This window comes from Aythya fuligula, chromosome 6 (assembly GCF_009819795.1).
Source record: "Aythya fuligula isolate bAytFul2 chromosome 6, bAytFul2.pri, whole genome shotgun sequence".
In the NCBI taxonomy this organism is placed as follows: Eukaryota; Metazoa; Chordata; class Aves; order Anseriformes; family Anatidae; genus Aythya; species Aythya fuligula.
In genome coordinates this window covers 11,700,026-11,727,157 of record NC_045564.1, presented here as the reverse complement: position 1 = coordinate 11,727,157, position 27,132 = coordinate 11,700,026, and the positions used below count along the sequence as shown (strand labels likewise).

The following is a 27,132-nucleotide window of genomic DNA, read 5'->3' as shown; positions in this document are numbered from 1 at the left end:
TTAGAAGCAAACGTGGAAAGAGCAGAGCAGAGCCCCCGTCCCTGGGCTGTGGGGTGAGTACAGGCAGAGAGGGAAGGCCCGCTGCCGGCTGTGCCGCTCAGAAACGGAGAGGCAGCCGCCCCTAACGGTGCCTCTGTGGCTGTTTTTTTTCCCTTCATTTCGCTTTCCCCGCCCGGTGGCGGCACGGCCGGGCCGAGGCGTGGCGGAAGCGAGCCCCGGCTCCTCCCCGCGGCGCCCGGGAGACCGGCGGCGGTGGCGGGCGCGGCCATGGCGAAGGCGGGGACGGGGAAGGACCCCCACCGGGTGAGGGCGCCGTGGGGCCGGGGCGGGCGTGGGGCGGCTGTGCCAACCCGGGAGGGCGGCCGGGGGCCGGGGCCTCGCCCTCCTCCTCCGCCTGGGGCCGCGGTGTGCTGGGGAGGGGCCGGCCCGGTGCCCGCCGGGGCGCTGAGGCGGGAGGTGCGGCGCCGCGTCCCCGCTCTGCCGCTGTCCCCCCGCTGCTGCCCGCCTCTCTGAGGGCGTGGGCAAAGGCTTCCTGGTTGTTTTCGTGTTCTCCTTCGTGTACGTTGGCAAAGAAAGGTGCGCGGAAAGCTTGAAACCCGTAAAGAGCGGTTAAGGGATCTTAAACCTGCGAGTTCGAATGATTGCCCCCTTGGCAGCCCTGAGGAGAGCAGCTCCCGGCGCCGCCCTCACAGAGTAAATGCAGCTGCTTGGTGCCGTTTTATGTGAGCTGAGCTTGAAAGTAAAGGTGTTTTTTGCTCTGCATTTCTGAACAGACCACCCGGGGAGCTGCGTGGATTTTTTTTTTCCTGAGTGAGAGTTCCCAGGCTTGTTGCCAACTGCCTGTGGCTCCAGCTACCCAGTGAGGCAGTGAGCGTGCACTTTGTGGCAGGCTGGTCAGCAGCTCCTGTCAGTAACAAAACATCCCTGGAAACCTGCACCCAAACTCACCTTTTCTGTGGAGTTTGCAGTGAGTTCCTTCAAATTCTGAGAAACTGGAAACTTCAAGGAAATAAAGCTCTTATGTGTGTGGCAGAGTTGGGGACTTTCATACAGGTACAACAGACGAGTATTAGCCAGTAGCTGCTTGCATGTGATTTCCTTTGTTGTCAAAAATAAATGATACAGAAATTCATTTTCTTTTCACTTGTTTTGCAGAAGGTAACTGAGTAGAGGCACACTACTGCACAGGCAATGAATGCTGCATAAAAGCTCTCACACTTTACTTTTTGAAAATATCAAATATTCTAGGGAATTCATAATCACTACCACAAAAAATGTAGGAATCAATAAAAGCAATGAGCTCTGAGCTCAAATTTTGTCAATATTTTTTCTCCCTTATTGTGTGCCTGTATAGTGAGAGCAGTGCTGGCCACTGCTGGATGCTGGTCAGGGTGTGCTGCTCCCTACCTGTGTGAGTAGCACTTGCTGTCAGTCTTCAGCATGGCCAAAATCCAGGTTAGAGACTGGAGACTTAATCCTGCAAGTGCTTCCTTACACAAGGCGTTTCATTTGCGTAAGGTAAGCAAACCTAGGAGCGCTTGCTCACTTGAACCTTCACCAGCATATGGAATCCTGCCATTCAGTACATGCAGCATTTAGGACGTTTTAGGACGTCCTCTTGATGCAATGGAAAACTCACAGAGCAAACTGCAGTCATTTCAAACAGGAGTAGTACTGGACCCTAGCCCGGGGGCAAGAAGGTTCACATCCAGCTAATCCTGGCTGCTAGAAGCTTATTTTTAGTTCAGAATTAGCAGAGGTTCAGCGTGAGCAGCGTCAGGAGTAGAGAACTGTTCACGGTGCCTCTTGCAGGGAAGAGTTTCAGATGATATGGGAAAAAAACAAGTGGTAAGTTTTTGGATCCTTGAGTCTTGCCAGTTGTACAGTCTTTTTTATTTCTGGTATCAACTGAATTTTTGGAACATAGGAAATAGTTCTTCCTGTGTACCTGTTAAATACAATTATATAATACAAAATCTGAAATTACCTTCTTTTTCCTAGGTGAAGAAATCATCCAGCATAAGAGTTCTGGATTGTTAACAGGATATACTTGTTTTTAGTTACATTTAACCTCTTGGTAAATATTTGCAAAAGTTCATAAGTCTTTTCTATAAATAAGTTTATTTTATTTTTTTTTTCATATAATTCAGTATTGCTCTGTTCTAAATTTACAACTTCATTAATAGAAAATACGCTGCTCATGATATACACTGTGCAAGTGTATCAGTTATGTAAGTTACTGCAATATTTTGTTATTTAAGTAGAATGACTGGCAAGCTGTACCAGTGAATGCTGTACCTTCTATGCACTATGAAAATTACTGAAGTGAGGTTGAAATGCAAGCTGCACCTCACACATAGCTATTAGGCAAATGTCCCCTGTTCAGTGCCCATCAGAACTGCTGGAACATGCTGTATGACGTCTGTGAAACATGTCCACCAGGAGTTTCTCACTGTTCATGCATGTGTATACCTGATTATGTATGAGGTGCTTAGAATCTGGTTTCAGAAGCATAGGTAGCAAAACACATTTGGTATGTTGAGACCGTGTCTGTAAGGAGCTGTTTTCTGTGGAGTAGTTTAACAGGCGCTCAGAAAAGAGGTGGTTTCACACCGACAGAAGCTGACTTTTGTCTCTTTTGTCTTTCAGTGTCCCCCGCGTGCCCTCCCTCCAGTGCCAAGGTAAGATCAGGTCATTCTGTGGAGTTGATCATGGTTCTGTACTGCTATGTTTTTAAAGGTAATGAAATGAAGAAAAATCAGTTTTAACAAGTATCTGTGTAGCCATAATGGCTTTAAAAACACTTGCTTTTCTTGATACTTTGTTGTTCTAGAATCCCTTACAAGGAATACAAAGCATTTTAAAGTTTCACTGAGGCTGAGAAAATTTATTATCTCATTTTTAATATTCAGAGAGGTAAACTCTTTAAAGAGATTTTGACAAATAGCAGATTCAGTTTTATCAACATCTACTTCAGTGTTATTGATGTCCTTCCTTTCAATTTCTTCTTCCTTAACTCGATCTTTGCTTTGTTTCATGTTCTGTAGTTTATTTAAATTACAAATCCTTCATAATAGGAATTTTTTAATTTAGACTAGATATTATCAAATGGGGTTATAGGCGTCTATCACTTTTACGTAGTGTATAGGAAGAAATTTGGGATTTTTTTCCAGCATCCTAATGGGCAATGGGTAAAGAAGGACAATTAAATAGTTTTTTATGGTGTGGTGAATGAGATTCCTTCAAAGTACTGTAAGGCAAATGTGATATTTTGACAATGTATAAAGGCAGTGCGTTTTTAGTACTGTGTGTGTTCAAATGTTTCGTAACTTCTTTTGTTGGTTTGTTAGATACCAAGAAGTAAGACGAGTTTTAATTATCCAGGTGATTACAGTTTCTAATCTGATCTACAGCTAGCCAACTGAGAAACTGTGCACAGTCACAAAGCGTTGAGTCTTGATGATTGCTTTGTGCACTTAATCCTGTTGTACACAATTGCTCATAAAAAGAAATTGGGGTGAGGATAAGGAAATTAATAATAATAAAAAGTAGTGAGAATGTCAATCTCGTGAATTGCAATTGATTCAAAACTAACTTTCTTCTCTACCTTTGTTCCTTTTACACTGCTCTTCAACACCTTTCTTCTTAAATGTGAAGTGGAAACCAGGGTGAGTTATTCTGGCAAAAAAGAGAATCGTAAACATCAATAGTTCCTTTTGGTGTCACTTAATCCTCTCTTTAAAGATGGGTCCTTATGCTTTTCCTAAATTCAGGCTGACAATCATGTAAATTGCATGGATACCTGGGCTACCACAGTGATAATTATCTAGTATTTTTCTTTGTTCTCGTTACTGATTTCTATTTCCATATGGAATCAAGGTAACTGGAATGTTGTCAATGTGCTCTAAACAGGATTTTTATTCTTCAGAGCATTATTCAGAATATTTCAGTTTTTCATTTAACATGTGCGTATGCATATTTAACCTCTGTCGCACTTAAGAAGATTTTGTATCTTGTTTTCCTACTATCTTCTGTACCCTAACTGCTTGTGTAAATTGGTGAATTGTCATCTTATCTGTAAAAGGTAAAGGATGCCTTCACTTGTAAAAAGGACTAACTTTCTGAACTTGAAATAGTATGACTGTTAAAAAAAAAAGGGAAATGGAGGTTTCTCCATGTTGTGTAGCTAGACTTATGTTTTATGTTCTACAGATGAAATTCCACTCAGTCGTCCCAAAAGAAGAAAACCCAAAGGAAAGACTCCATTAGGTAAGGTCCTGCCAAGACTGAAAACTGGATTTATAATCCTGGGTGAGACCTACACTGTAGCAAAGCTCTTGACAGATGCACGTTTTTCAGTCTTGTGCTGATTTTGAATAATGTTCTTCTCAGCTAATTTATAATAATTGATTTTATGTTGTACGTCCGCATTCTTTTTTTGCCTACAGTGCTGTCTTTTTAGAACAAGTCTGTAATGCTAGCAGAAGTAACTTCAATCCTCCTTTTCCCTAGGTCCATTCTCAGTGCTGCTAATAGAGCAAATTTTGATACTGAACTGAAAAAAAAAAAGTTTTGATATTTATTCATCTTTTTTTTTCCTTTCCAAAAATTTATGATACTTCACTAAATAGTCACTTCCATCTATAAGTTGCTTTCAATGTTGAGTGTGTTAAGTGCTTGATTTTATTGAATGAATTTAAATGAAACTCATTTAACAAATTGTCTCAAGAAGTCCTCGGCCAAATAAAGTTACAAGTTGACTGTTCTATTATCTTCTGAGTGTTAAAAGTCTGAAATACGATTAACATGAGAGCTTTGTATTTTTACAACAAGTGGATCTGCTGAATAAATATATCCTTTTAAACAAAATTACAAGCCTGATCTGTTATGATAATGCAAAATGTTTTCATAAGATTTACTAGATTTCTTTAAATCAGTTGACTTGGGACCATGTGACGGTTTGATAAGTAAACCTTTATTTGATAGAAGGGTATGTAATGGCAGACTCATTGTAAGGCTGTTGAATGCAATAAGTAGAGCTGTTGCTAGCAGGGCTTCCCAAGGATGAAGTTTTGTGATTTTTTTTTAGTAAGCTGAGTTATGGCCAATTGACTTTGGCCATTACTTTGCTGGTTAATTTTGCATTTTAGCACAGTAAAACTCTATAAAAGGTGGGGAAACCTGTTGCTTGAAGTGAAAACAAAGGTAGATTCAGTTGGTATTGATAAAAACTGCAGTACTTGAAAGTACTGTAAAAAGGCTTGTCTTTCTACATCAGATAATGCAAATTGATGCTACTGCTGCTAGAATATTTGATGAAAATTCGTGTTAACCTCTCAAGGAAATTTAGTTTCTCCAAAGCGGAGTAATTCTTCTCTCAGACTGGAGTTAACATTCTTCAGCATTGCTTTTTTTCCCTGCTCCTCCTGTATCCTAGGGCTGTTTGTTTAGCAATTAATTTGATTTTCCCTTTTTACACTAATTTGTCTTAATGTTTATCTGTCTGAGTGAATCATCTTGTTAATTTTTTCAAACCGTTAATTTTTCTGTCCTTTTCAGTATTATCTTTGCATATAGAAAGGAAAATTATAGAGGAATTGCTCTTTCCTGTGTTAGATTCCATTCAGTCAGTCCTCAGTTATATACGCAAATTTCAATCATGCTACTTCTTGGATACTTACATTTCCTCCTGGCATGAAATTGTCAGGGTGAAATGTGCTGTGTGTTTTCCCCTTGTATAATCTTATTACCATATTTGCTTCCCAACTCTTATATTTACTGGCCAATACATTTTCATCAGCTGTAAGCTGAGCAAGCATAGATATTCTGCACAATATAGCAAATAGCAACTTTTATTATGTGTTCTCAGTGTCTCTAAATTGAGGTTGCTGGAATTTTTCTTACACTTTTCAGATGGTATTGTCCAAGCAACTGTTCGTCGGCAGTCTGAAAGCAGTGAGCCCCTAACTCCTGAACCTCATGATGTCCCTCCTCAGAGGAAACGCAAAAAGAAGAAAGTGCCTCCTGGTATGTGAAACAACTGTAGACTGAAAAAAAATGAATGACAGAAATATGACTGGCCAATTTGCATTTTGGTTTAAAACATTTCAAATCAGATACTCTTGTAAAAGCTGGAGGTACTCTGAGTGAATGGTAGCTTAGAGTTTCAGTTTCTGATTTTAGGTTCGGTGTTTTATGTAATAACTATTTATGCATTTAAGTGAATGTATTTCCAGTTCTATGAAAGCTATACAATTTTCATGTATCTTATTTTAAATTTTCAGATTCTGAGACCTCTTTTACCCAGAAGAATGTTGCATCCTTATTTCAGAATGGAAAAGGCATGGATATTCCTGAAGTTGAAGAAACAGTGATCCGCAAACAGAGAAAAAGAACAAAGTGAGATGAAACTTGTATAGCTTATGATTTGAAATACCTGCAGTAGTGAAAATGGCTGATTAACATTTTACTCTGTCACATTACAAAGATGTCCATGATACCATTCAGCTTGTAAAATAAACTTTATTCATGCAGTCCCTTCCAGGGCTAGGATCTAACTTCCTCCACTTTTTTGATTTATGCGTGCCTGGGTGCATTACAGTTTGTATTTAGTTTGTATGTATTTTTTTTTTAATTGTTAATCTCTTGGTAGGTATTTCTTCCCACCTTGGTGTTTTGACACAAGAAGGTATCTAAATTGAAAGAAAACCCCAAAAATTAAGGATTAGCTTTATAGTTTTAGTTAGCTAACTCCATGATAATTTTAGTCCTTTTAATCGGTTCTTGTCAGTCAAGTTAGACATGTTAAAAGTTCATAGCAGTCTTCAGCATTAAAATTTTACTTCTTGTTCTTTTTCTGCTCCTTTGTATGTCCTGTGATAATAGGAAACCTCGGCCAGCAGAAATGCACTGTTCCAATGAGCTGGAGGTGGAGGAGGAAGACATCATTGAAGATGAGCACAGAAAGAGCCCAGATCAGCAGCCTGTGTTTGCTGCTCCCACTGGAGTTAGCCAGCCTGTTAGCAAGGTGTTTGTTGAAAAAAACCGTAAGTGTATCATGTGCTTTAAGTAATTTAAGGAAATTCTTGCAATTAAAAAATGCATAATTGTATTGAAAATGCAAGTATTGTACCAGTGGGAGGAATTTAAAGAGCAAGTTTTCCAGGAAAAAAAATATCTTTCCAAGTAAATACACGTTATAATTATTCAACAGTGAATGTTAGTGTTGTTCTGCTGGCATGTATAGTTAAATTTTTGAATTCTGTGGAAGAAAAAGGCTGTTTGATAGTACAAAACTGAGCTTATTTAACTTAATACTGTCTCAGTATATTGAGAAGAAAGTATTTACTGTATTTCAAAAAATCTTTCAACTAGAAGTTTTTGTTTGTTTGTTTTGTATCAGGGAACACTAAGTAATTACACAAAGTGTGCTGCACATTTGTAAATCCATAGCCTGATCTATCAGGGTATATCACACTGACAAAGGCATCCTGATATGAATGTAAGCTGACAGAGGCTAAGAAGTGGGAAGAAATCTGATGGAAATTTTGATGCTTTTTCACAGGAGGAAGTTCAAGCATTAGTATAGAAATAATGGATGAAGGTAACAGTATTCTCTAAAATTAATTTCCTCATCCATCTAGGGCGTTTTCAAGCAGCAGACCGTGCAGAATTGATTAAAACCACTGAAAATATCAATGTACTTATGGATGTGAAGGCTTCATGGACCACTAGAGATGTCGCCCTCTCAGTGCACCGAAGTTTCAGGTGATAGATTAACATTTTGATGCAAATAAGCAGTATTTTTTTTTTCTTCTTGAGAAGGTAGCTCCTTTTTTCTATCATTGTGATATATCTTTATTTCTTTTGAATATTTCTGATAGGTGGTGGTTGGGGATGCAGCTGGTATAAGGCTTTTCAGTCCTTTAGCTGTTTTTCCTGACAATAATAGCTGTTTCTAGTCAAGATGCCATATGTGAAATGCAACATGTAAAAAGAATAACAAGCTGGAGCCAACTAAGAAAGCTGTATTGCAAAGATTCAGAGAAAATCTGAATTGAAAGAGACTAATTATGATAACAGAAACACTGGGGACCTACTAAAAAAAGTGTTGTGAAATGAGATTCACCCATCAGCTACAGTATGACCAGAATGAAAATAGCTGCATTGAGATGGTTCCCAACGAAAAATCTTGATTGGTAAAAAAGAGGGAGGAGTGAAACTGGACTGGGCATAAGTTTGCACACAGTAGCAAAAAATTAATTTTTATACAAGTGGTTGTGTTGTGATACAGAATGGGAAGATGACATCCATTTTCATATCTCTGGTGTCTTCTACTTGGAAACCTGTGCTTGCTTTTCACCTTTTTGTTAGGAGGGTAAGGAGGGTAATGACAGCTTGAGGAAATTCTGAAAAGGCTGACTCTCTCTCAAGGACTGATTATGAAGTCTTGTATAGGTGAAAGGGGCAGTGGTCTTGAGTGTAGGTACAGGTAAAATGGAAGAGTGTGTGGAGTGAAAGTATTTGACTCCTGGAGCAGTAAAAATGGGAACTAGCAATAGAATCAGTGAAAACTGTTTTTTCTTGGTTGACAGCTCAGGTGCCAGTGCAGTCTGTCAGGGGAAGAAGCATAAGTCCCATCACATGGGGTTTTAAAAACTGGATCAGAAAAAAACACTCAGAAGCAACCTGTCATGGCAGCAGGGTTGAAAGGGTGGATTCATAGGCCTTTTCTGTCTGTAGTTCTTTAATTGAAGGCATTAAACTTTTCTAATGTTCTTTTGTCCATTCAGGGTGATCGGACTCTTTACCCACGGCTTTCTTGCTGGGTATGCTGTATGGAATATCATTGTTATCTACATTTTGGCAGGAAATCAACTTTCCACAGTTTCTAACCTGCTCCAGCAATATAAGGCTCTAGCATACCCAGCTCAAAGTTTGTTCTACTTGTTGCTGTCCATCAGCACAGTCTCAGCCTTTGATAGGTAATATCTGTTTGTATTTGGGAGGCATGTGTAACTTGTATGCAATATATTCTTTCCTTCTTTGTCTGACTTATTTTGATCTGCTGTTGATAATTTAATGCGATACACTTGGAGAATGATTTTACACATGGATGGCTGTATAGTTAAAAGGTGTACTTCTGCATTCAGTCTTATGTTACTGATTTCTGTCCATTACCTGTTGACTTGTATCAATGTACTTGTGCTGTCTGTGTAATCAGGAGGTGAATCAAATAGGAGAGCTTATGGTTTTATGGGGCAGAGGGGTGTGGAACAACTACTCTTTCTGTCAAGTTACTTTTCATGTGAATCTATTCCCCAGCTAGGTTTGCCACATGGCTTTATAAACAGTTTTCCCAGATCAGCTGGGGTTTCTTGAGCCTTATTGCTCAAGAGTGGGAATGAACAGAAAGATGAACAAAGAGACCGTAAGCAGAGTAGTTTCATAGGTGTTTCTAATGACAGGTTGTTTCCACAGCAGCATGGTAAGCCAGGGGAGGAGTCTGTTTTATGGAAGAAACTGTGTCCTTTTTTCAATGAATTGTGGCAGGGAGGAGGCCTGATTTATTCCTTATTGCTCCTGTACCAGCGTAAGCTTTGCAAGCAGTTACATTAGCATAACTGAGTTTGTTTTGGGGACACTGAAATGAATGCAAGGATTAGAGAGAGCACAGATCTCTCCAGATTCTCCCTGTTCCAGAAATGACTGCAGTGAGAAAGTTACAAAACTCATGGAAGATCCTCCTTAGTTTCAAACTTTCTTCGGTTTGGCATAGTAAGGATCATTGCATGTGTGTGTGATATAGTTGTGTATTAAGACACTGTAAAAGAGACAGAAAAAGGTATCTCAAAAAAAAGTTAAAAGAAAACAGAATACTGTTAGAGGAACAATATTATTATCCTATTGGGCTGTGTTAATGAATCTTTTTTTTTTTTTTTTTTTTTTTTTTTTTGTAATCAGGATTGATTTGGCAAAAGCATCGGTTGCGCTGAGGGGTTTTCTTACCCTAGACCCAGCAGCAATAGCTTCATTCTGTAAGTATCCTGAAGGGGATAGGAAGTTGCTCAGATGAGAAAGTAACTGGATAAATCCTACATTCTATTTTCATTAAATTTTTCCTCCATGGTTATTTTCTGCTTTAGAGTAAGTGACTTGCTAAGTAGTTGAAAATAGCATTCAAGGATTGTGAACACTGCGTATTTTTAAAGCATTTGCAATGGCATTAGTGGGACTATTACTGAGATGGTTCTTTTCCCACTTCTGAATACAGAACACAAAAGTAGCAAAAAACAAATCACAAGATGACATCTTTGATGTAGCTGATAGATTGCAAAAGTGCAAAAACCAGACTTTGATGGGTCGAAATTCCCAGATTTGGGGAGAATGCTGAAAAAGAGAGAATGAGCTAAAGGAGGCAGTATCATTGGAAGCAGTGGAGTGAAAGGAAAGAAAATGTAGTGATAATTATCATGTCATGACAGCATTTTTTTGTTTTGTTTTGCTTTATACCTAACATTACTAATTCCATTTCTTCCAGTGTACTTCACTGCTCTTATCTTATCCTTAAGTCAGCAGATGACATGTGACAGAATTAACCTCTACACACCGCCTTCAGAAAATGGCAGCATCTGGTAAGAAACCTAGTAAATTACTTCTGTGAGCTAATGGTTTTTTTTTGCTGAGTTGCTGTCTTTGGAATCCACTTTCCTTAACAGGCCTTTGTAATGAAAGACCATCAGGATGGTAGTAGTAGCTGTGTTTTTACACCTAGCTTAGCAAGTTGACTCTGCTGAAATTACTGTAACACCTATGTACCAGTGTGTAACCTGACTAATTGGTTGATGTACTTTTCTCAGGATAGCAGGTACAGAGGAAGAAATTCTTCAGCCATGGATTGTGGTGAATCTGGTAGTGTCTATTCTAGTTGGGGCAAGTTGGATCTTCTTGTCTTACCGACCAGAGCTAGACCATAGTGAAGGTAGGAAATACTAATAGGCTAAATGTTGTTTGTTAGGGCTTTTGTCGGCTCTGCTCTGTATTGGGTGTTCAGGACTAGCAACTTTTAAAAGCAAGTGCTTCTTAGGATGCTGATGGCTGTGTGTGATCTTCTAAAGAAGAAGCAGTTATTAAAAAGGAAAGAAAAGCCTTGTTTCTCCTGGCTGATTTTTGAAACTTGAAAATATTTGTCTTTTCTTCTTAGAAAGAAAATTAATTTTAACTTTAACAACTAAAAAAATGAATGTTTAAAATGTATTCATTCTGCTTCTGTTTTAGAAAATTCTCCAATGTTACTAATGCTCCTTTTGCAAATGCTGAGTGCATTTTGAGTTCACCTGTGTATTATTTTCAACAGAACAATGCAGCAGTTTTGGGAACTCCCAAGCTTTGAAAAGTAAAATTTGACCTTGCAGAACAGGGCATCAAATGAGGAGTACTTGTGGTCATAGTTGGAAGAGGGGGCAAGCAGGTCATCCCCTTTCTTAGAAGCAACTTTGCTACATGCTGAGCCTTCTTCCTTTTGTTGTTGGAGCTTGGATCCAAAAGGTGTATCATTACTAAGCTTTCCTATCAAATGCATGTAGCCTGTGACTTCAATTTGTGTTGTACACACAAATCTTAAGTATTAGCTGTAAGTCAACTCATACTAAAGAGCATCATGAGTTGAAGCACAGATTTGTGTTTGGGAGGCCAAAGAAGATTAAACGTGTTTCTTCAGATTACTTTAGAATTCTAATTTACCAATTCTTTATTTCAGTTGGCCTCAGTTACTCCGCTTATTTCTAATAACTCAATGACACTTTTTTTTAAACAACCCTGGTTGGCAGACTTTACAATAATTGAACATAAAATTGTTAATAGATGTCTAAATTGTATTTTAAGCCATTTAAAAATAATATAGGCTTATTCAAAGATGGCAGTGGCAGGATTTAGTCAATTTTTTAATGAGATTTCAGGTATTTACAGGTGCCAACAAAGATTAGAAAATCTGCTTCAAAAATTTCAAGAGAAAAATTCTGTTAGGATTTTTTCCTATCAGAAATAGTAGAAAAATGTTAATCTACTAAGGATGGCATAGTAAAAATAAGTGTGTGAATCTCACACTTGAGTAGATGAAACTGCACTGTTGCACGTGCAGATTTTTGTGTGATCTTACCTTGTTGACAGCGTGTTGGCAAACATAACCTGGTCTATATGCTGAATGTGCTGTTAGCAAGTGAGAAAGTACACCCATGCTGAGGGCGCAGTACACATGTAAAGGAACCCAGAGAAGAGAAAACTGCCCTCAGCAGCATAAAACTCCGTAAGGACTACCCCATCAGCTGCTTAGCATGCCTAGCTGAATTTCTCCACAGTTCCTCACTGCTGACCTTAAGCAGTTTCCTGTGCCTGAACTACCTTGGTGACAACTAGCTGTGAGCAATATCATAAATCATACTTTCTGTCATGGGTTGTAGTGTTGCTAACTTATGCTGGGATCCATAGGGCGTTTACATCCATAAATGAATGGGCTCTAAACAGAGATCTTCCTTCCTAGTTCTGACACTATGAACTTCAACAATCCCTCAGTCTACTTTCAGATACCTATTTAAGTGTCCAGGCTGGATGAAGGATGATATTTCCTATTATCAGCTGCTAATGTCGTCACTAATTCTGTTAATTAGGGGGAGCAACAATAGTTTTCTAAAGACAGTGGTAGCTCTTCCCATTACTGAGTTGCTGATATTATGACTGGGAAGAAAACCATGAGGCTTCAGGAAATTCCAGAGAAATTCTCTGGAACAATGAAATTATATCCAGGTAAAACTTCTTCAAGAAAAACAAATTCTTCTCTCTCTCTTTTAGAACTGATGTTTCATGCTGAAATCGAGGAATTTCCCCAGGGAGATATCATACCCAGAGTCCAGCCATAGTGTGGATCATGCACCTTGCAGTTGTAACTAACTGATGGCTCAACACATGCTGTGTTGTAACCATTTATTATAACTTTCATAAAGCAAAAAATGTATTTTTGTATTGTATATAATTGATGGATCTTTTATGTATGCTACTTTTTAAATATCCAAATGTGACTGAAAACTTTTATACTTCTGTTTTTTGTTTTATAAAGTAGATTAGTACATAAAGTCAACATGCTTTAGTAAATGTTGCTACCTAGACAGCCAAAGGAAATAGATGGAAACAGAAGATCCACTATTTAGTGCTTTTTTGACTGATACCTTCAACAACCTGTGTTTTGTTACTCATGCTGATAGCAGTTTGGGTTAAAGAAAGCTAAGAGTTAACAACCATAGTAAAATAATACTTGGTTTTAATTGTCATAAAAAGTATTTTCTAGACCTAGGAGGTTGGATTGTCAGGGGTTTTGTTTGCTATTTCATTAAAAGAGAACAATTTATTCATCTTCTTCATTTAGTTCTCTTGACAGAGATCCTGATAAAACCAGTTCTTTCAAGTTGATGTAGGTAAAGGAAACAAAATTTTTTAATTTCACAGCATTTCAGTCAGCTAATGAATACGTAGATACAGTAGGGTGTTTTTGGTTTGCCAGCAAGATGTGTGTCCTGTAATGTCTTGATAGTCAGGATGCACAATAATTACAAAACTGATTTATCCTTATCTTGTACGGTACGAGCAATAGTGTTGTTCACAGGTCATTCTAAAGAAACTTGAATTTCACAGATGTTACAAATATACTTCTACCTGTTTTGCTAGAAAATGATTTCTCCCCAAAGAATTTTTGTTGTTTTGTGTTGGGATGAAATTGGAAACTTCTCCTAAACTAAAATTACTAGGTGATGTTATTAAAGCAAAACAAGAACCCTCCAGCAACCAGTGTTCTGCATAGCGATGTAGGGGTAATAGTGGCAGTTGGTGATTTTTGATGATGACAGCCGTTGTTCTTTTTCTTCAGTATTAAAGTGGCAAAATGAAAGCATTGAAGATGTGAATAAATACGGATATGCTATAGGATGAAATAGTCTCCTTAGACATAGGCAAGAACTAGTTTGAAATCTATTTCCCAAGAAAATGTCACACAAAACTAGTTGTATATTTTATTTAATATGTGTTGAGTTTTGCATTATTTTATTTAATGTGTGTGTCTAAGATTTTTTTATACCTGTTGGCTGTATTCTAGGGCATTCACTTTGTTGTGGGAAGGAGACATTAATTTTTTTTTGTCAGTTGTTACGGTTCTTAAGTATTTTCACAAAACTGTAGAGCTAAATTATAGCTGGCACTGCATTGTACATTAAAATGGAGAGATGGGTGCTGCTCCCTGCCACTGTAATACCAGAAGTTCTTGTGATTTGGCTGTAGGAGATAGGGGATGAGGCACTACTTAGTGATCCCATGTAGGTTTCCAACACGGTGGGAAATGAGCATCACAATTTCTTCAAATGTGGTGTTTACAGAATTACTGAGCTCCTGAAGATGAGATTAATAATGGCTTTATTATTAATGTCTGCTGATTGATGTTTGTCATCTTGGCATGATAAAAAGTGTATTTTTCCCATAAAGTGTGTAGATTAGACACAACAGTGTTAAGGGATCAAATCAGTGTAGGAAAGAAATCACTGATTTAATTTCTGAAATTGTTATTAGGAATTGGCCTCCTAAGTATCCCTTGAACAAAGCAATGTTAGCTAGGAGCCAGATTTGTTCTCATTGTGAAATATAATAGTTTGTTTAGATGGTTGAGCAGGGGTTAAATTATTTAACTTAATGAGATCAATATTTCAAACCAGGCTTGCCTTTCCAGTTTATATTTTTTGGAAGACCCGAGTATAAACGTACATGAATGAATGAGGTTTGAGGTTTGCCATCTAAAATTACACTTAAGTAAATAATTTGGTGGTTAATCACCTATTTTTCAAGGTACTTTTCGTTCCAATAAGCCTCACAATGGAGTTTGAGTTTAACAGTGCTTCTTTGTTGTAGTTACTTGGAAAATTTTAGAACATTTTAAAGTTTACAGAATATGTGTTTAATTACAGAACATGCACTGTAGGAGCCTTAATTGAAATGTTTCTATGCATTTCCATACCATTGTTTCTAATGGGGTATTTCTGTGTTGAGAAAAATGAAGAAATGTTAGTGCCAATTTCTTGTTTTTAACTATCTAAAGCAAGTAAAGAACTGATCTAAACTCCTGTTAGAAATGATTGTACTACTATGTACTGTTTCCAAATGATTAGTTTGTTTAAAATAAATCAGTCTTTTTTTTTTTTTCTCAATGCTACATTATATATTGTATTAAAACTCTGAAGATATGAAAGGGGAAAACATTTTTTTCTTTAATTGTGGTGGTGATGATGTAAATAATGGTTTCCTTTTCTCTCCACCAGCCAGATTCCTGCTGTTGCACTGGTCTTTTGCACAGTCTGAAGTGGTGCAGTGAAATCCTGAGAACTAGCAAGTAGGTTGACTGATGTGTTAGTTTCTGAAATGTGAATTTAATCAGCTACTGGGGAGTACAAAGTGAGGAATCTGACTGCTGCCTTTAACGGCCCAGCTCCTGCTTTTAGCAAGAGGCGGGAGCTGGCCCCTCGAGCTGAGGCCTTTGCGTCTCAAATGGCTTTTAAATATAAATCTGAAATTCGGAATTTTGACCTAAGAACGCATTGGAATTTAAAATTCGGTTAAGTTCCCGTTGCTTTTTCCTTTAAGTGTTACTTTCTCAACTTGCAGCCAGGTGGCGTTGGTTTGAGAAGTGCAAAGAGCAGCCTCGCGGCTCTTGGGTACCGCTGAGGTGAACGCGGGAACGTAGCGGCAGGGGGCGACCCGCCAACGCCTAACGGTCGGTGGCGGTGTGGCCGCCATTTTGGGCTCTGCCTGAGGGAGGCGGTGGGGCTGCCTGCGGCCCCCTGGCGCTCTCCCTGTTGTCCTACCTGCCCCGGGGAGCCATCGCTGGAGCCCCTCATCCCTCTGAGGTGCGGGCGGTGCCACAGCACGGTAGGAGCCGCCTCGACGGGCCGCGAGTAGAACCGATTGATTACATTTGAGAACGATGAGTTCTGCAGGGACCTGTTTAAACTTAGCGTTCATTCCTTCATCCTATCACACATATCGGGGTAAGTTTAATTATTTTAATTACTAAATGCTATTCTGCTATGTAGTTATTACCTCAATTTTTTAGTGATTTATTTTCTAACCCCTTAAATTTCTTGTGCACTGTTGCGTCAAATAATTTTTTCATAGTATGCTTCGTACTAACTCTTTGGAGTGCATTATGTGGTATTGATTCGCAGAGGAACTCTACAACTCAAAAGCACATGAGTTACAAAGTAGATATGTGGTTTATTTTGGTGCCAGGTGCATGTGGGACAGCTCCCAAAGGCGCACGCAACACTTCACTCACTCACATTCTCTTTTATCGGCTAAAGTATTATATATGCATTAAGTTTTACAATATCTATGTATATTAATTTCCTAGCTCTGCCCAGCCCCACTTTGTATGCTAATTATCAGTCCTTCTGTACTTGTGTAGTACTCTCTGGTGGTTGTCTGGGTGGTAGTTAGGATGAAGTATGATGTCTTCATGGGGGAAGCTTGGTGCCTAGGAGACCCAGGCTGTGCCCTGACATTAGTCAGCTGAGTGTTTCCTGCTTCAGTTTCCCATTTTCCAAAGTGGGAATAATACTGATGACTTCACCTGAGAAGCTCTGGAAAGCCAGCTGCCACCAGCTGTGGGACAGAACAGCAGCGAAAGTGAGTGAAGTACTCCTCTTTCCCAACTCAGGGAGGAGAGAAACCCTTCCCTCTCAGCACAGGCTTCTGTGCAGCGAGCACTTCAAAGGCACCTGCTGGCACCCACAACAGAGGCCAGTTCACCAGGGACTTCACAGTGCACTCTATCACAATGCTAGGCACAGGAGAAGCCCCAGATCCCACACTCCTTCTGCAGAGAGCCAACCTGGGGGTGCAGGACAGGTGAGAAGACAAAAAAGACAAAGCCAGCCTTGCTCTACCCAGGATGAGAGAGAGTCTGTCTAGATTTGTAAAACAACACGGCTTGGCAGCTTTCTCTTTGCAGAACATCAGACTGGTCTGAAAAGGCACTTCAGTGCACGTTCCACAAGGAAGAATATACCTGGCAAGAGCCTTTAAAAGTGTATTTTAAGAAGAGTGTCAACAGAAAGCAGAGACTCCATGGTACTATGGCAGCACTCTCCTCCCTGGCAGAGGCAGTGGTCTGTGTGTTAGGATAAGCACCAAGATCCTGTGCAGGAAGCACCCGTACCCCTGTGCAGCATGTGGTACCTGAGGCAGGTCAGAGGCCATGGTGTGGGTTCAAGAGGACAAGGCCGCTTCCACAGTCTTCCCAGCTCCAGCCAACGGTCCGGATTGCAGCTGCTCAGCGAGAGGGCTATTGGGATGCAGCCGGCAGAAACGCCCAAGTGTCCAAATGGGGAACACATTGCAGTAGGCGGTGTAACTGATGGCACACGACTTGTTGAACACCCCAGCAATGTTCTCCTGAGAGACAGACAGACAGCAAGGTGGTGTGGGTGACGAGACCACAGGATGTCCAGGACACTGCTGAGCTCATGTTCCTGAATTTCCCAGCAAAAGCCACACATGACTTCCCTTCCAGGTAAGGGAGAGCACTATTGCAATGGCTGCATGATGCCCAGGACATGTGCAACACTGGGGAAGCCCCTGGAGAGAGAAGAGGGAATCCACATACCTGAGGCCAGTCGCCGTTGGGCAGCTGCTTATTGATCAACAGTTGGATGCCCCTTTCTAGCACGTCAATGTCAGGGTACCTGCAGAGTACAAAGGAGATACAGTCACCTTAGTGTCATCCAAACTGTCTGCATACCCCTACCCAAGTGCTTAGGGAACTCAACCACCTCCAGTCTGCCCCAGACTTGACCAAGTCATGCAACTCCAGGGTACCAGGCATTACAAATACAGCAAGATTCTCAAGACCTTTGCTTTCCTCTGGCTCTCCCTCTTCTGGCATCAACAGCCTCACTGGCTGGACCACAGCTTTGGTCAGTCCCCCATTGCAGAGGTGTGTGACCAAGAAATGTGGTTGGGTGCATGGCCCACACTAGCAGGGCCCAGGGCCTGTGCCAGCCTTTCCACACAATTCAGAAGGTATTTTCCATTTCACTGGACCATGCGGTATCAGGTAAAGGCCACTCTTACCTGACAGCCATGAGCCCCAGCAGGGCCCAACACGTGTTGTGGATCTGTGAGGTGGCACTCTGCACATATCTGCGTTGCTCACATGACTCGAAGTCCTCTCCCCACCCACCATCTGTCATCTGCTTGGAGAGCAGGAACTGGCAGGCCTGGGCCACTTCTCTGCATGCCACCCTGCAAAGACAGACAATAAGACAGGGTTGGGTACAAAGGAGAGCTTGCATGTGTTTCCCAGACACAAATGGGAGCTGTGCTTCACCCTGCCCATAGCAGGTACCTTCCAAAGAGCTCAAGGCTCAGAAAGTAAGTGCTCTAATCATACTAGATTTGGGAGGCGTGGTATCTTGGGCAGGAGTGCTCATGGGCAGACAGTGTGTCCACCCAGACCCACCCTTTGATCCCACCCTACCCCAGAGACAAAGGCAGAGAAGCTGCCTAACCCCTACTCACCCATCACAGTATTTGTACTGCATACAGGCAAATGCCTCCAGACCAAACCAGGTGCCATATGTGAAGCAAACTCCCCAGCTCCTAGGAGGGAGGGGAGACCAGTATTAAGGGTACTGGGACAGAGGCAGGTTGTGACACCACTACATCCACAGCAACAATAGAACCAGGCAGAACAGCAGCCTGCTTGCGCCTATGGCACAACTGTGTCCAGTACCACCAGCACCTGTTCCCAGATTGCTCAGGCATCAGCTGATGCACTGGGATGGGAAGAGTTGGAGCCTTCCCAACCCCCAAGGGAGATGAGCATGTACATGCGTGTTCTTACACACCCTACCAGCCATTAATGCTGCCCCCTGTGGCCCATCATGCTAGAGCAGCCAGGGGAGAACTGAGCAGTAGGAGCACGGCTTACCCTTCCCATGACCCATCAGCTCGTTGTTTCTTGCGACAGAAGTCCAGGCCCTTCTGTAGAGTGTCTCTGGACAAGAGAAAAACACCTGATGCAGAAGCAGCCCAAACCCTGTGGGCTGCTTTGTAGAGCCATTTGCCATCATCTCTGAGGATTTGATAGGTCCCATGATTAAAGGCTTGATTGGCAAGAGAAAGCAGACAGGTGGTGCCACACAGAATCTGAGTCAAACTATGCACCAGTGGGGCATTTTTCTGTTACGTGCCAGCATGCAAGCGGGGATGTAGCCTACAACTGGCTGCAAGATCAAGGCAACTGCTAAGTCAGGAAGGCAGCAGATGATCCACCAATTTCTCCCAGCATGATCCCAAACTGCCTGTGCCCTCTTCCTTGAGCGAGTCTGTGCGCTAGCATCTTGGGAGCACTCTCGTTTGGACATGTCACTGGCATCTCAGCCCTGAATGCACCAAGGGCCAGTCCAGGGGCTGCTCCAGTCCAGTGCAGAGGCCGGGCAAGAACCCTGAGCCCTTGCTCAGCAAGGACTGTGCCAGCAGAGGCCACTGCAGGCACTGTGGGTCATTGCAGCCTGTTTTTTCCCCTACTCAACTCCCCTCCCAGTGTCTCACCTGATCTCTGCGGCTCTGTGCTCAGGGTATGTCTCTTGGAAGTGTCTCAGTGCCTGCATGACAGCCGAGGTGCATTCCACGTAGGTGTAGTCGATCATGATGTCACCTGCCAGCAGGACAAGAATATCAGTGCAACAGTCCCTCTCCTGGGGAGCTCACCGAGACACATGCTACCAACCTTTCCTAAAGACCCACAGCATGTGTATAGCCCACAGAAGGGCACAGGGTAAAACCAGCCCCTTCACACTGGGCAGGATGACTGGGCCCACACAGTTCCCCTTACCAAACACCTCTGAGGGGTTCAGCAACTCCAGCAAGTGACCTCCTCGCTTGGTTTCGTATGTGGCAAAGCCTCCATCCGAGTTCCTCATGCTCAGCAACTGCACAGACAAGCAGAGTGAGGGGATGGGGCTGACTCACAGGCAGTACCCCTAGTCAGGTCCCAAGTCAGTTGCGAGGACAAAGTCAAACTCACATGGGTTTAACCACATCTCAAACCACATTGACAGGCAGGTCCAATCCAGACCATTGCATTTCCCACTCTACTCTGCACTGGTGCAGCCTCACCTTGAGTACTATGCGCAGTTTTGGGCCCCACAGTAAAAAAAAAAAAAAAAAAAGGATGTAAAACTATTACAAATTGTCCAAAGGTGGGCTACAAAGATGGTAAAGGGTCTACATGGGAAGACATACAAGGAGTGGCTGAAGTCACTTGGTTTGTTCAGCCTCGAGAAGAGGGGAGGCCTCATGGGGCCTACAGCTTCCTTGTGATGGGGAACAGCAGGGGAGGTGCTTATCTCCTCTCTGGTGACAACAATAGGACCCTACAAAATGGCATGAACAGGGAGGTTCTGGCTGGATATCAGGAAAAGATCCTTCACTGAGAGGGTGGTTAGGCAGTAGAACGGGCTCCCCAGGGAAGTGGCCATAGCACCAACCTGCTGGAGCTCAAAAAGCATTCGGACAATGCTCTTGGACACACTGTCTGATCTTTGTGTGGTCCTGTGTGGAGTCAGATGGTAGACTCAATGATCCTTGTGGGTCCATTCTAACTTGGGATATTCTATGAGCCTATGACCACATTGGCCTTACAATGGCTTAGTAATACTAGATGTAGCCTTGACTTCTCTTATTTTACCTGGGTGTAGCTGCCTGCATTTACCCCAGTCTAATTTTTGCAGCACTTACCACATTGACAGCATCAAAGAGGCGCTCAGGGGGAACAAGTTTGGCTATGAAGGGGCACTTCTCCTGCAGCAGCATAACTGACTTCAGCCCCTCTGCCGTGCAATCTGCCACAATCCAGCCACAGTCCCGCGTGCTGAAGGGGAAGCCACCCTGAAAAGGGGCAGAAGGACTCAGCGTCTTCTCCTGAACTTGCTGTTCTTGTGCAGGGGAAGGCACTGCTCCTCATTCACTCCATCCCGTCTGCCCAAATCTCAGCCCTGTGTATGCACCCTTTGTAGGCCAGCTCCAGCCACTGCACCTTGTTCATATGGCGGTAATATTTCTGGTAGTCAGGTGGGTTCTCTGGAATCTGTGAAAACAAGAAACAAGTGAGGACAGGTTGAAGTTGCCTGCCTGCAGGGCTATAGACTGAAACCATCAAAGATACAGAGTCCTGTGGAACTGCACACCATTTATCCTTTACTGAGGAAGGCAGATGGGGAAAGCAGTCAGCTCTGGAGCAGAGAATGCTGAAGAGAAATCAAATTTTTGCCTGGTTTCAGCATGGCTAAAGCCCCCTCTTGGCTTCTTTCCTGGCGGTGAGACAGCTATTTTCAGGGGTCCCATTGACAGCACCGTGAGTAAGACCTACACCTGCTTCTGCATGAAGCTGCTGGTGACCTCTCCACCTTGAGCCACTGGCCTGGCTAGCAGGAGCTTCTGCAGTCACTAGCAAAAAAGGCTGAGTTTCCCAGAAGGGCACCTCAAATACGTGGGCACCAGAGAGGCTGAGCTCTGTTTTCCAGCCTCCTTTGGCCCAAGGCAGCCAACTCACACATCCCACAGGACCTCACAGCAAGGCCTGGGGCTGGCCGAGATCCTCTCCAAGCTGCAAAGCTTGCTCCCACCAAGACGGCACAGCAAACAGGCAGCTGTTCCCAGGGCTTTGCTAGTCTAGCCTTGAAGAAAAGCTCTTCAGAGGGAATGGAGGTATTCAGCTGGGCTCTCAGAAGAAGCCAAGTCTGCACAGCCAGCATGGCAGGGACACCTCCATCTGGTTCTGCTCACCTGGGTGAACCTGAGAAAGTCATAGGCATTCTGAAGGCAGGACATGAATTCAGGTATCTTCTGGGCTTCCGCCTAGAAACAGAGCACACAGTCAGCAAGGAGTTCTGGCCACCAAACGTGCCCCTCAGGAGGAAGAGAGTATGCTGGGATCTTGCTGGCCTTGGTGCCATTAATGACTGCCCTTCATACCGCCAGGCTGGGGGCTTACCTGGGCAACCACAACACCCTCCAAAACACACACCCACCATAGCTACCTCTGCCCTTCTGTAGGAAAGCAGGCCTGCCTGCTGTTTCTGACAGACAGAAATGCTCTGAGGCTACGCACAGCAAGGAGGAAGGGCCAGGGTTTTATCACAAGACTGCAGCAACAGGGACAACAGGGAAATCTAACCTGACCCATTCATATGGCACTGTGACATCCCACTTGAAAAGCAACTGGCAAAGATGGGTTGTACCAGCTGTTCTGGAAAGCTTGCATGCCACAACCAAGAGGCTCTTTGAGAAGGAGCATCTGCCTGATGCGGCTGTATGATGTGATGCCACAATCTGTTTGGCAGAGACCTTGGCAGACATGCAGTATAAGCCCCTGGTATTTTAGAATACTGCCTTTTCCCAAGACAGCATGTAACACTCAGGGAAGTCTTACCTCCAGGAAGGCTTGGACAGCAAAGGCAGTATCCCACAGCTGGGATCCATTTGTACCCTGGAAGAAAGTGGATAGTTTTAACAACAGAGGAACGGGAAATGAGAAAGCTGCTTCAGCCTGCTCTGTGCACAGCAATAACAGAAGAGGTGGCTAGCGATTTTGAGCAAAACAACACGACAGCCGCCAGATAAGCACAGCTCAGTTCACATGCAGTATCAGAGCCTCTGAGCCACAGGGCAGGCAGGGGCATGTCTTTTCCCAGCATGCCAGGGTCCCTCTTAGTCACAGCTGGAATCCCACAGCACCTTACCTGCATCTTCATGCCATCAAGGCCCAGCCTGTGGGAGGAGAGAAAACTGTTGCAGCACAGGCACAGCACAAGCACCAGGAAGAGGGTTGGGAGCCACAGTGTGCCAAAAGCACAGGGATCAGAGCCCCACGCCATGCCAGGTGGATCACACTCAGTCCTTACCAGAGATAGTCAGGGATCCTGGAAACATGCTCCTGAAAAGCTGGGGAGTTCTTCCCATCCACAAACCAGCGAACCAGCATGTTGATGGTCTTAGAGATCTGTTGAAAGCAGCACTGTCACTGCTCTGGCTACAGCATCTTCCAGCCCCAGACACATCTCTCCCACCCAACACCCAGCTAGAGGTCCTGAGCTTCACCCTTACAGCTCTCTCTGTGGCATCACTCTGACTGTAACAGATGGTGGGGCAGATTCCACAAGATTACTCCAGGGCTTCCCCTCAAATCATGTCCCTGGACCACAAGGAGAGGTACCCACACTAGGGCCACAGCTCTCCCCATGCCCTCTGCCTCTCTTGTGTCCTATTAGCACTAAGGTCTTGAGCATTAGGAACAGCAGGAGTTGTGCCTGAGCAAGATTCAAAGGTTTTGGTTACACACCACAACTGTAAAGGACTGTGGGACCCCAAGCAGGTTCCTAAAGAGACAAGAGCAAGAATTTGAAAGGATATCACGTAACCTACTGGACCAATGCTGATACATTTGGTGAATCTGTCATCAGCTTTGATGTGGTCATAGAGTTCCACAATGGCTCGCTGCCGCAGGTAGGTGCTGTGGTGGGCCTCATACAGATTCATGACAGCTGCAGGAAAAGAAAGGGACACGCAGAGAAAAGTTCACCCCACATGGACAGATCTACTTGCTGTGGCCAGCTGCACCACTGCTCACATGATGACCAGCCAAGGAAAGAATTGGAACTGCTCTGCCACAGAGCGGCCTGAGGACCAGGACACAAGGTCCTGCTGCTACCACGGTAGCAAAGGCCCAAAGACCAAACAATCAGTGTCTCCATTCCAGCTGCAGGGCATACACCAGCAACTGGCAGCAGACCTTAAAGAGCCCCCTTAGTACAAGAAAGCTTCAGTTCCACCACCAGCCTACTCAAGGGGAGTCTCATAGCAAGGACCCTCCCACCCCAGCCAACACCACACTCACCATAGGCGACCTCCAGCAGCCAGCTGTGCGGGGTATAGACATCACAGGCAGCCACGTTGTTCCTCTGGGCTGGCCAGTCGATGCTGGCGTAGTCTTGCACATACAGCTCCTGGCAGAAGACAATACAGGTGATCAGCCTGGCAAGCTGGGAAAAAATACCCAGAGGCAGCTCGCTGCAGGAAGTTTGCTCAGCTGCCTGGACTGCTTTGTCCATGCAGGCACGAGAGCTGCCACTTGATGAAACACAGTCTGGCTCTAAAGATGTGGCTGGCACAGCAGGCAGTCAGGGAGCTACATGTCCTCGTTAGGGAGTCCCAGGAGGGCCGGCTCCTCACCTGCCGCAAGCTCCGTATGAGTTCATCTTCTTCTGCTGACAGACGCTTGGCGTAACAGTAGCTCATGGGGAGGTACACCTGGCGGCAGTGGCACCAGAGTCGGGATGGATGCGCTGGGAACCACGTAGGGAGCAGCCTGTTCATAACAGAGAATGTGCTATGGAATCAACAGGGAGGGCCAAGAGAGGCATGCAAAGATGATGGGTCAGCAGGGGGACAGCCAGGGCGGGACACGCCTTTCCCCATCCTCTGTGGCTAGGCCTTCTACTGCGGGTTACAGTTCCAGCAAAAAGGAAGGGAACATTCACACTGCCTGACCCCACTTGGACCCTCTCCGCCTGGGCTGATCCTGCTCCAGTAGGGTCATCAGACACCATTCCTGGCCCAGCTCAGACAGGGCAAAGAGCATTCCAAGCTCAGGGAGAATTCATTCCAGGGGCCCTGCTCTTCCCCATGTTACTCTGAAGGTGGAGGTGCAAACTGTCAAATGTATCCGCTGACAAAGCACCAGCAGCCCTTGGAACTGTGCAGCCTCTGATCTTCCCGGGAAAATGCCGTACACTTCCCTTCTCTGACACCAGCTGACTACTGAGGATACTCTGAGTGACAGCGGAGTTTGAGCTGGCAGCCGTACACATGGCAAGCTCTGCTCTGCTAGGGCCTAGTTCTGCCTGGCCACAGGAGTGGAAGGCGCTGTTGGCAAGGAGCATGCTATTGGATGGATGCATCATGGACCCTACGGGGGAAGCTAGTGGGGCTGAGCTCCTGCATCCCTTCAGTGCAGCGTTCAGTGCTATCTACTTGTCAGCTGACCCTGCTGCTAGCCTCCCAGCTCACAAGCTGTCTGAGCAGCCCCAGATCCAGGCCACAGCTGGAGTTACCCCAGCAAACACCAATGCCTTGTGCAGCTCTGGACTGAGCCTGGTGGCAGGACTAACAACACTCCCCACATGCACGTCGAAGGAGACATATACCACATCTCCGGGAGAAGCGTGTTCATTCCCTCCCAGCTGTAAACGTTCAAGACAGCCAGCCAAAACTTCCCCCACGAAGGGATTCCCACAGCACCTCCTGCAGAGATGGATATTAGCTTTCAGTGTTAACACAGCCACATCAGCTCCCTGCCCTCTCCCACCTTTGAGGGTCTGCCTCTCCCCAGGTTTGGGAGCGTGTCGCTCAGGCTGCGACACACTTCCCAGAAAAGGGCTAGGCAGGCAGCGGTCCAAAAAAGGAACAGACTTTCCCACCATAACTGAAAATCCAGATGCCACCCACAACTGCTGTGCTGGGCACAACAGAGCTGACCTTTGCTGTGCAGGTTGACACGGGCCCGCACAATGTCAGGGTCATCTGGTCCAAGCCCCAGGATCCTCAGGGCAACATAGTTGAGTGCTGTGCCAAACACTGTTGATTTGTCCTCCACATGCCTGTTGAGAGCACACACACAGACAGCGCAGCCATTGGACACAACCATTAGGCACATGGCTCTCTGCGTTGGGCTGAAGTGCCATGCCAGGGATAACTGAGGGAAAGGGAGACTCAGGTAACCCTGGCAGAACAACGCTCTGTACTGCCCTGCAGCAGGATAAAATGCCACAGAGCAGCCAGAGCTGCGGCCTCTGTGACAAGGGACACACCCATAGCCCTTCACAAGCAGGCCCAGCCCTCTGTGGGTACCGCAGGTGTAACACCCCGCTTCCCGAGCCTGGGCAAGTCAAGCGGCAGCTCCACGTGCTGAAGCTCAGACACAGCACCACAAAAGCACAGCTTCACTACTCACAAGCCCCAGCCTCCATCCGGGAGCTGCACAGAGCGCAGGTAGCGCACCATCTCCTCCTGAAACCCCTCCGGCAACTGGATCTTGGCGGTGTGGCAGGTGATGAGGAGCCCTGCAACCATGGACAGCCCAACCGCCCTGTCAAGCGGATCACGGCGTGGCGACCCGCAGCCCCCCGGCACCACGACGCCGTGCCGGGACCCACCTGGCAGCAGGAAGAGCGGCCCGCCGTAATCGCCGGCCCAGTGCCCGTCCTCGGCCTGCAGCCCGGCGTAGAAGCGCATGCCGTTGAGGGCCGCCTCCCGCGCCGTGCCGGCCGGCGGCAAGGGCCGCAGCAGCTCGTCCTGCGGGGAGACGGCGGCTCAGCGCGGGGAGCGCCCCCGGACCCCGCACCCGCAGCCCGGCGGCCCCGCACCGTGTCCAGGCCGAGGCAGTGCGCTTCCAGCGCCGTCTGCGCCCGCCGCTCCCCGGCCGGCTCGCCCTCGCCCTCGCCGTCGCCGTCGCCCAGGTAGCGCCACCGCTGCCGGCCGCCCTCGCAGCGCAGCCGCCAGGCGGGCAGCGCCGTGGCTGCCGCCGAGCGCCGCGGGCCGCCGCGCCTTCGCACCGCCCTGCCGGAGACGGGCAGCGTTAGCCGCGGGGGAGGCCGCCACCACCGCCGCACAGCACCGCGCCGCGCCGGTACTCACCCGCCGTCCGCCATCGCCATCAGCACCGCCGGGCCGCAGCTGGGGCTGGGCCGGGCCGTAGCGGGGCCGCGCGGCGCTGGGCCCACATGGCCTCACGGGCGGCCGCCAATCGGGCCGCCAGGCACCCCCGCAGCCCCGCCCCGCCCCGCCCCGGTGGGGGCGGCCCCATTGGCGGCGGGAGCCGTGCGGGGGCTCCCAGCAGGGTACGGCCCCCCGGCGTGATCCCCCGCAGCCTCACAGAGCCCCGCGGAAGCTCGGAGCTCCTGTCACACAGCCAGGAGCTGTCCCCGTCCTGTTTGCACGAGCCCGTGCTGCACCCGCTGCCTGCTCACGGTCCCGTCCCCCCCC

The 27,132-nt window shown here is 45.4% G+C and overlaps 2 protein-coding genes across 4 annotated transcripts; one reads left to right on the top strand and one right to left on the bottom strand.

The window, feature by feature from the left end:
* Positions 1-242: 242 nt before the first annotated feature.
* On the top strand, positions 243-15,236 carry TMEM237 (transmembrane protein 237). The gene is made up of 13 exons (XM_032190027.1): positions 243-303; positions 2,650-2,681; positions 3,658-3,668; positions 4,213-4,269; positions 5,914-6,027; positions 6,285-6,399; positions 6,886-7,046; positions 7,644-7,767; positions 8,793-8,984; positions 9,964-10,037; positions 10,541-10,634; positions 10,860-10,981; positions 12,847-15,236. Exons 1-13 carry the CDS (start codon positions 268-270, stop codon positions 12,912-12,914), a joined length of 1,200 nt encoding a protein of 399 aa, XP_032045918.1. The 5' UTR covers positions 243-267; the 3' UTR covers positions 12,915-15,236.
* A 1,394-nt stretch (positions 15,237-16,630) lies between these two features.
* Positions 16,631-26,599, bottom strand: LSS (lanosterol synthase). Of its 3 annotated transcripts, none has more exons than XM_032190024.1 (21): positions 26,304-26,437; positions 26,102-26,210; positions 25,627-25,748; positions 25,296-25,392; positions 24,322-24,457; positions 23,987-24,095; positions 23,515-23,633; positions 22,995-23,092; positions 22,833-22,860; positions 22,523-22,579; positions 21,877-21,948; positions 21,128-21,178; positions 20,830-20,979; positions 19,925-20,021; positions 19,642-19,747; positions 19,019-19,084; positions 18,607-18,687; positions 18,160-18,330; positions 17,693-17,771; positions 17,266-17,481; positions 16,631-16,689 (listed from the first exon to the last, which is right to left on the bottom strand). In XM_032190024.1, exons 1-20 carry the CDS (start codon positions 26,380-26,382, stop codon positions 17,296-17,298), a joined length of 2,013 nt encoding a protein of 670 aa, XP_032045915.1. In that variant the 5' UTR covers positions 26,383-26,437; the 3' UTR covers positions 16,631-16,689; positions 17,266-17,295. The 3 variants fall into 3 exon arrangements, with proteins under 3 accessions (XP_032045915.1, XP_032045916.1, XP_032045917.1); XM_032190025.1 differs by lacking the exon at positions 16,631-16,689 and adding an exon at positions 16,901-16,918; XM_032190026.1 differs by lacking the exon at positions 16,631-16,689 and adding an exon at positions 26,514-26,599 and having other exon boundaries at positions 17,219-17,481; positions 26,304-26,442.
* Positions 26,600-27,132: the final 533 nt, after the last annotated feature.

Excerpts from the sequence above, each read along its gene's own strand:
- LSS (XM_032190026.1), bottom strand. The coding sequence starts at position 26,382 with ATGCGCTTCTACGCCGGGCTGCAGGCCGAGGACGGGCACTGGGCCGGC. Across the intron at positions 24,096-24,321 it reads TCATACGGAGCTTGCGGCAG|GAGCTGTATGTGCAAGACTA; the intron begins GTGAGGAGCCGG and ends GTCTTCTGCCAG. Across the intron at positions 20,980-21,127 it reads ATTACCGCCATATGAACAAG|GGTGGCTTCCCCTTCAGCAC; the intron begins GTGCAGTGGCTG and ends GCCCCTTTTCAG.
- TMEM237 (XM_032190027.1), top strand. The coding sequence starts at position 268 with ATGGCGAAGGCGGGGACGGGGAAGGACCCCCACCGG. Across the intron at positions 4,270-5,913 it reads CAAAGGAAAGACTCCATTAG|ATGGTATTGTCCAAGCAACT; the intron begins GTAAGGTCCTGC and ends TACACTTTTCAG. Across the intron at positions 10,635-10,859 it reads TCAGAAAATGGCAGCATCTG|GATAGCAGGTACAGAGGAAG; the intron begins GTAAGAAACCTA and ends TACTTTTCTCAG.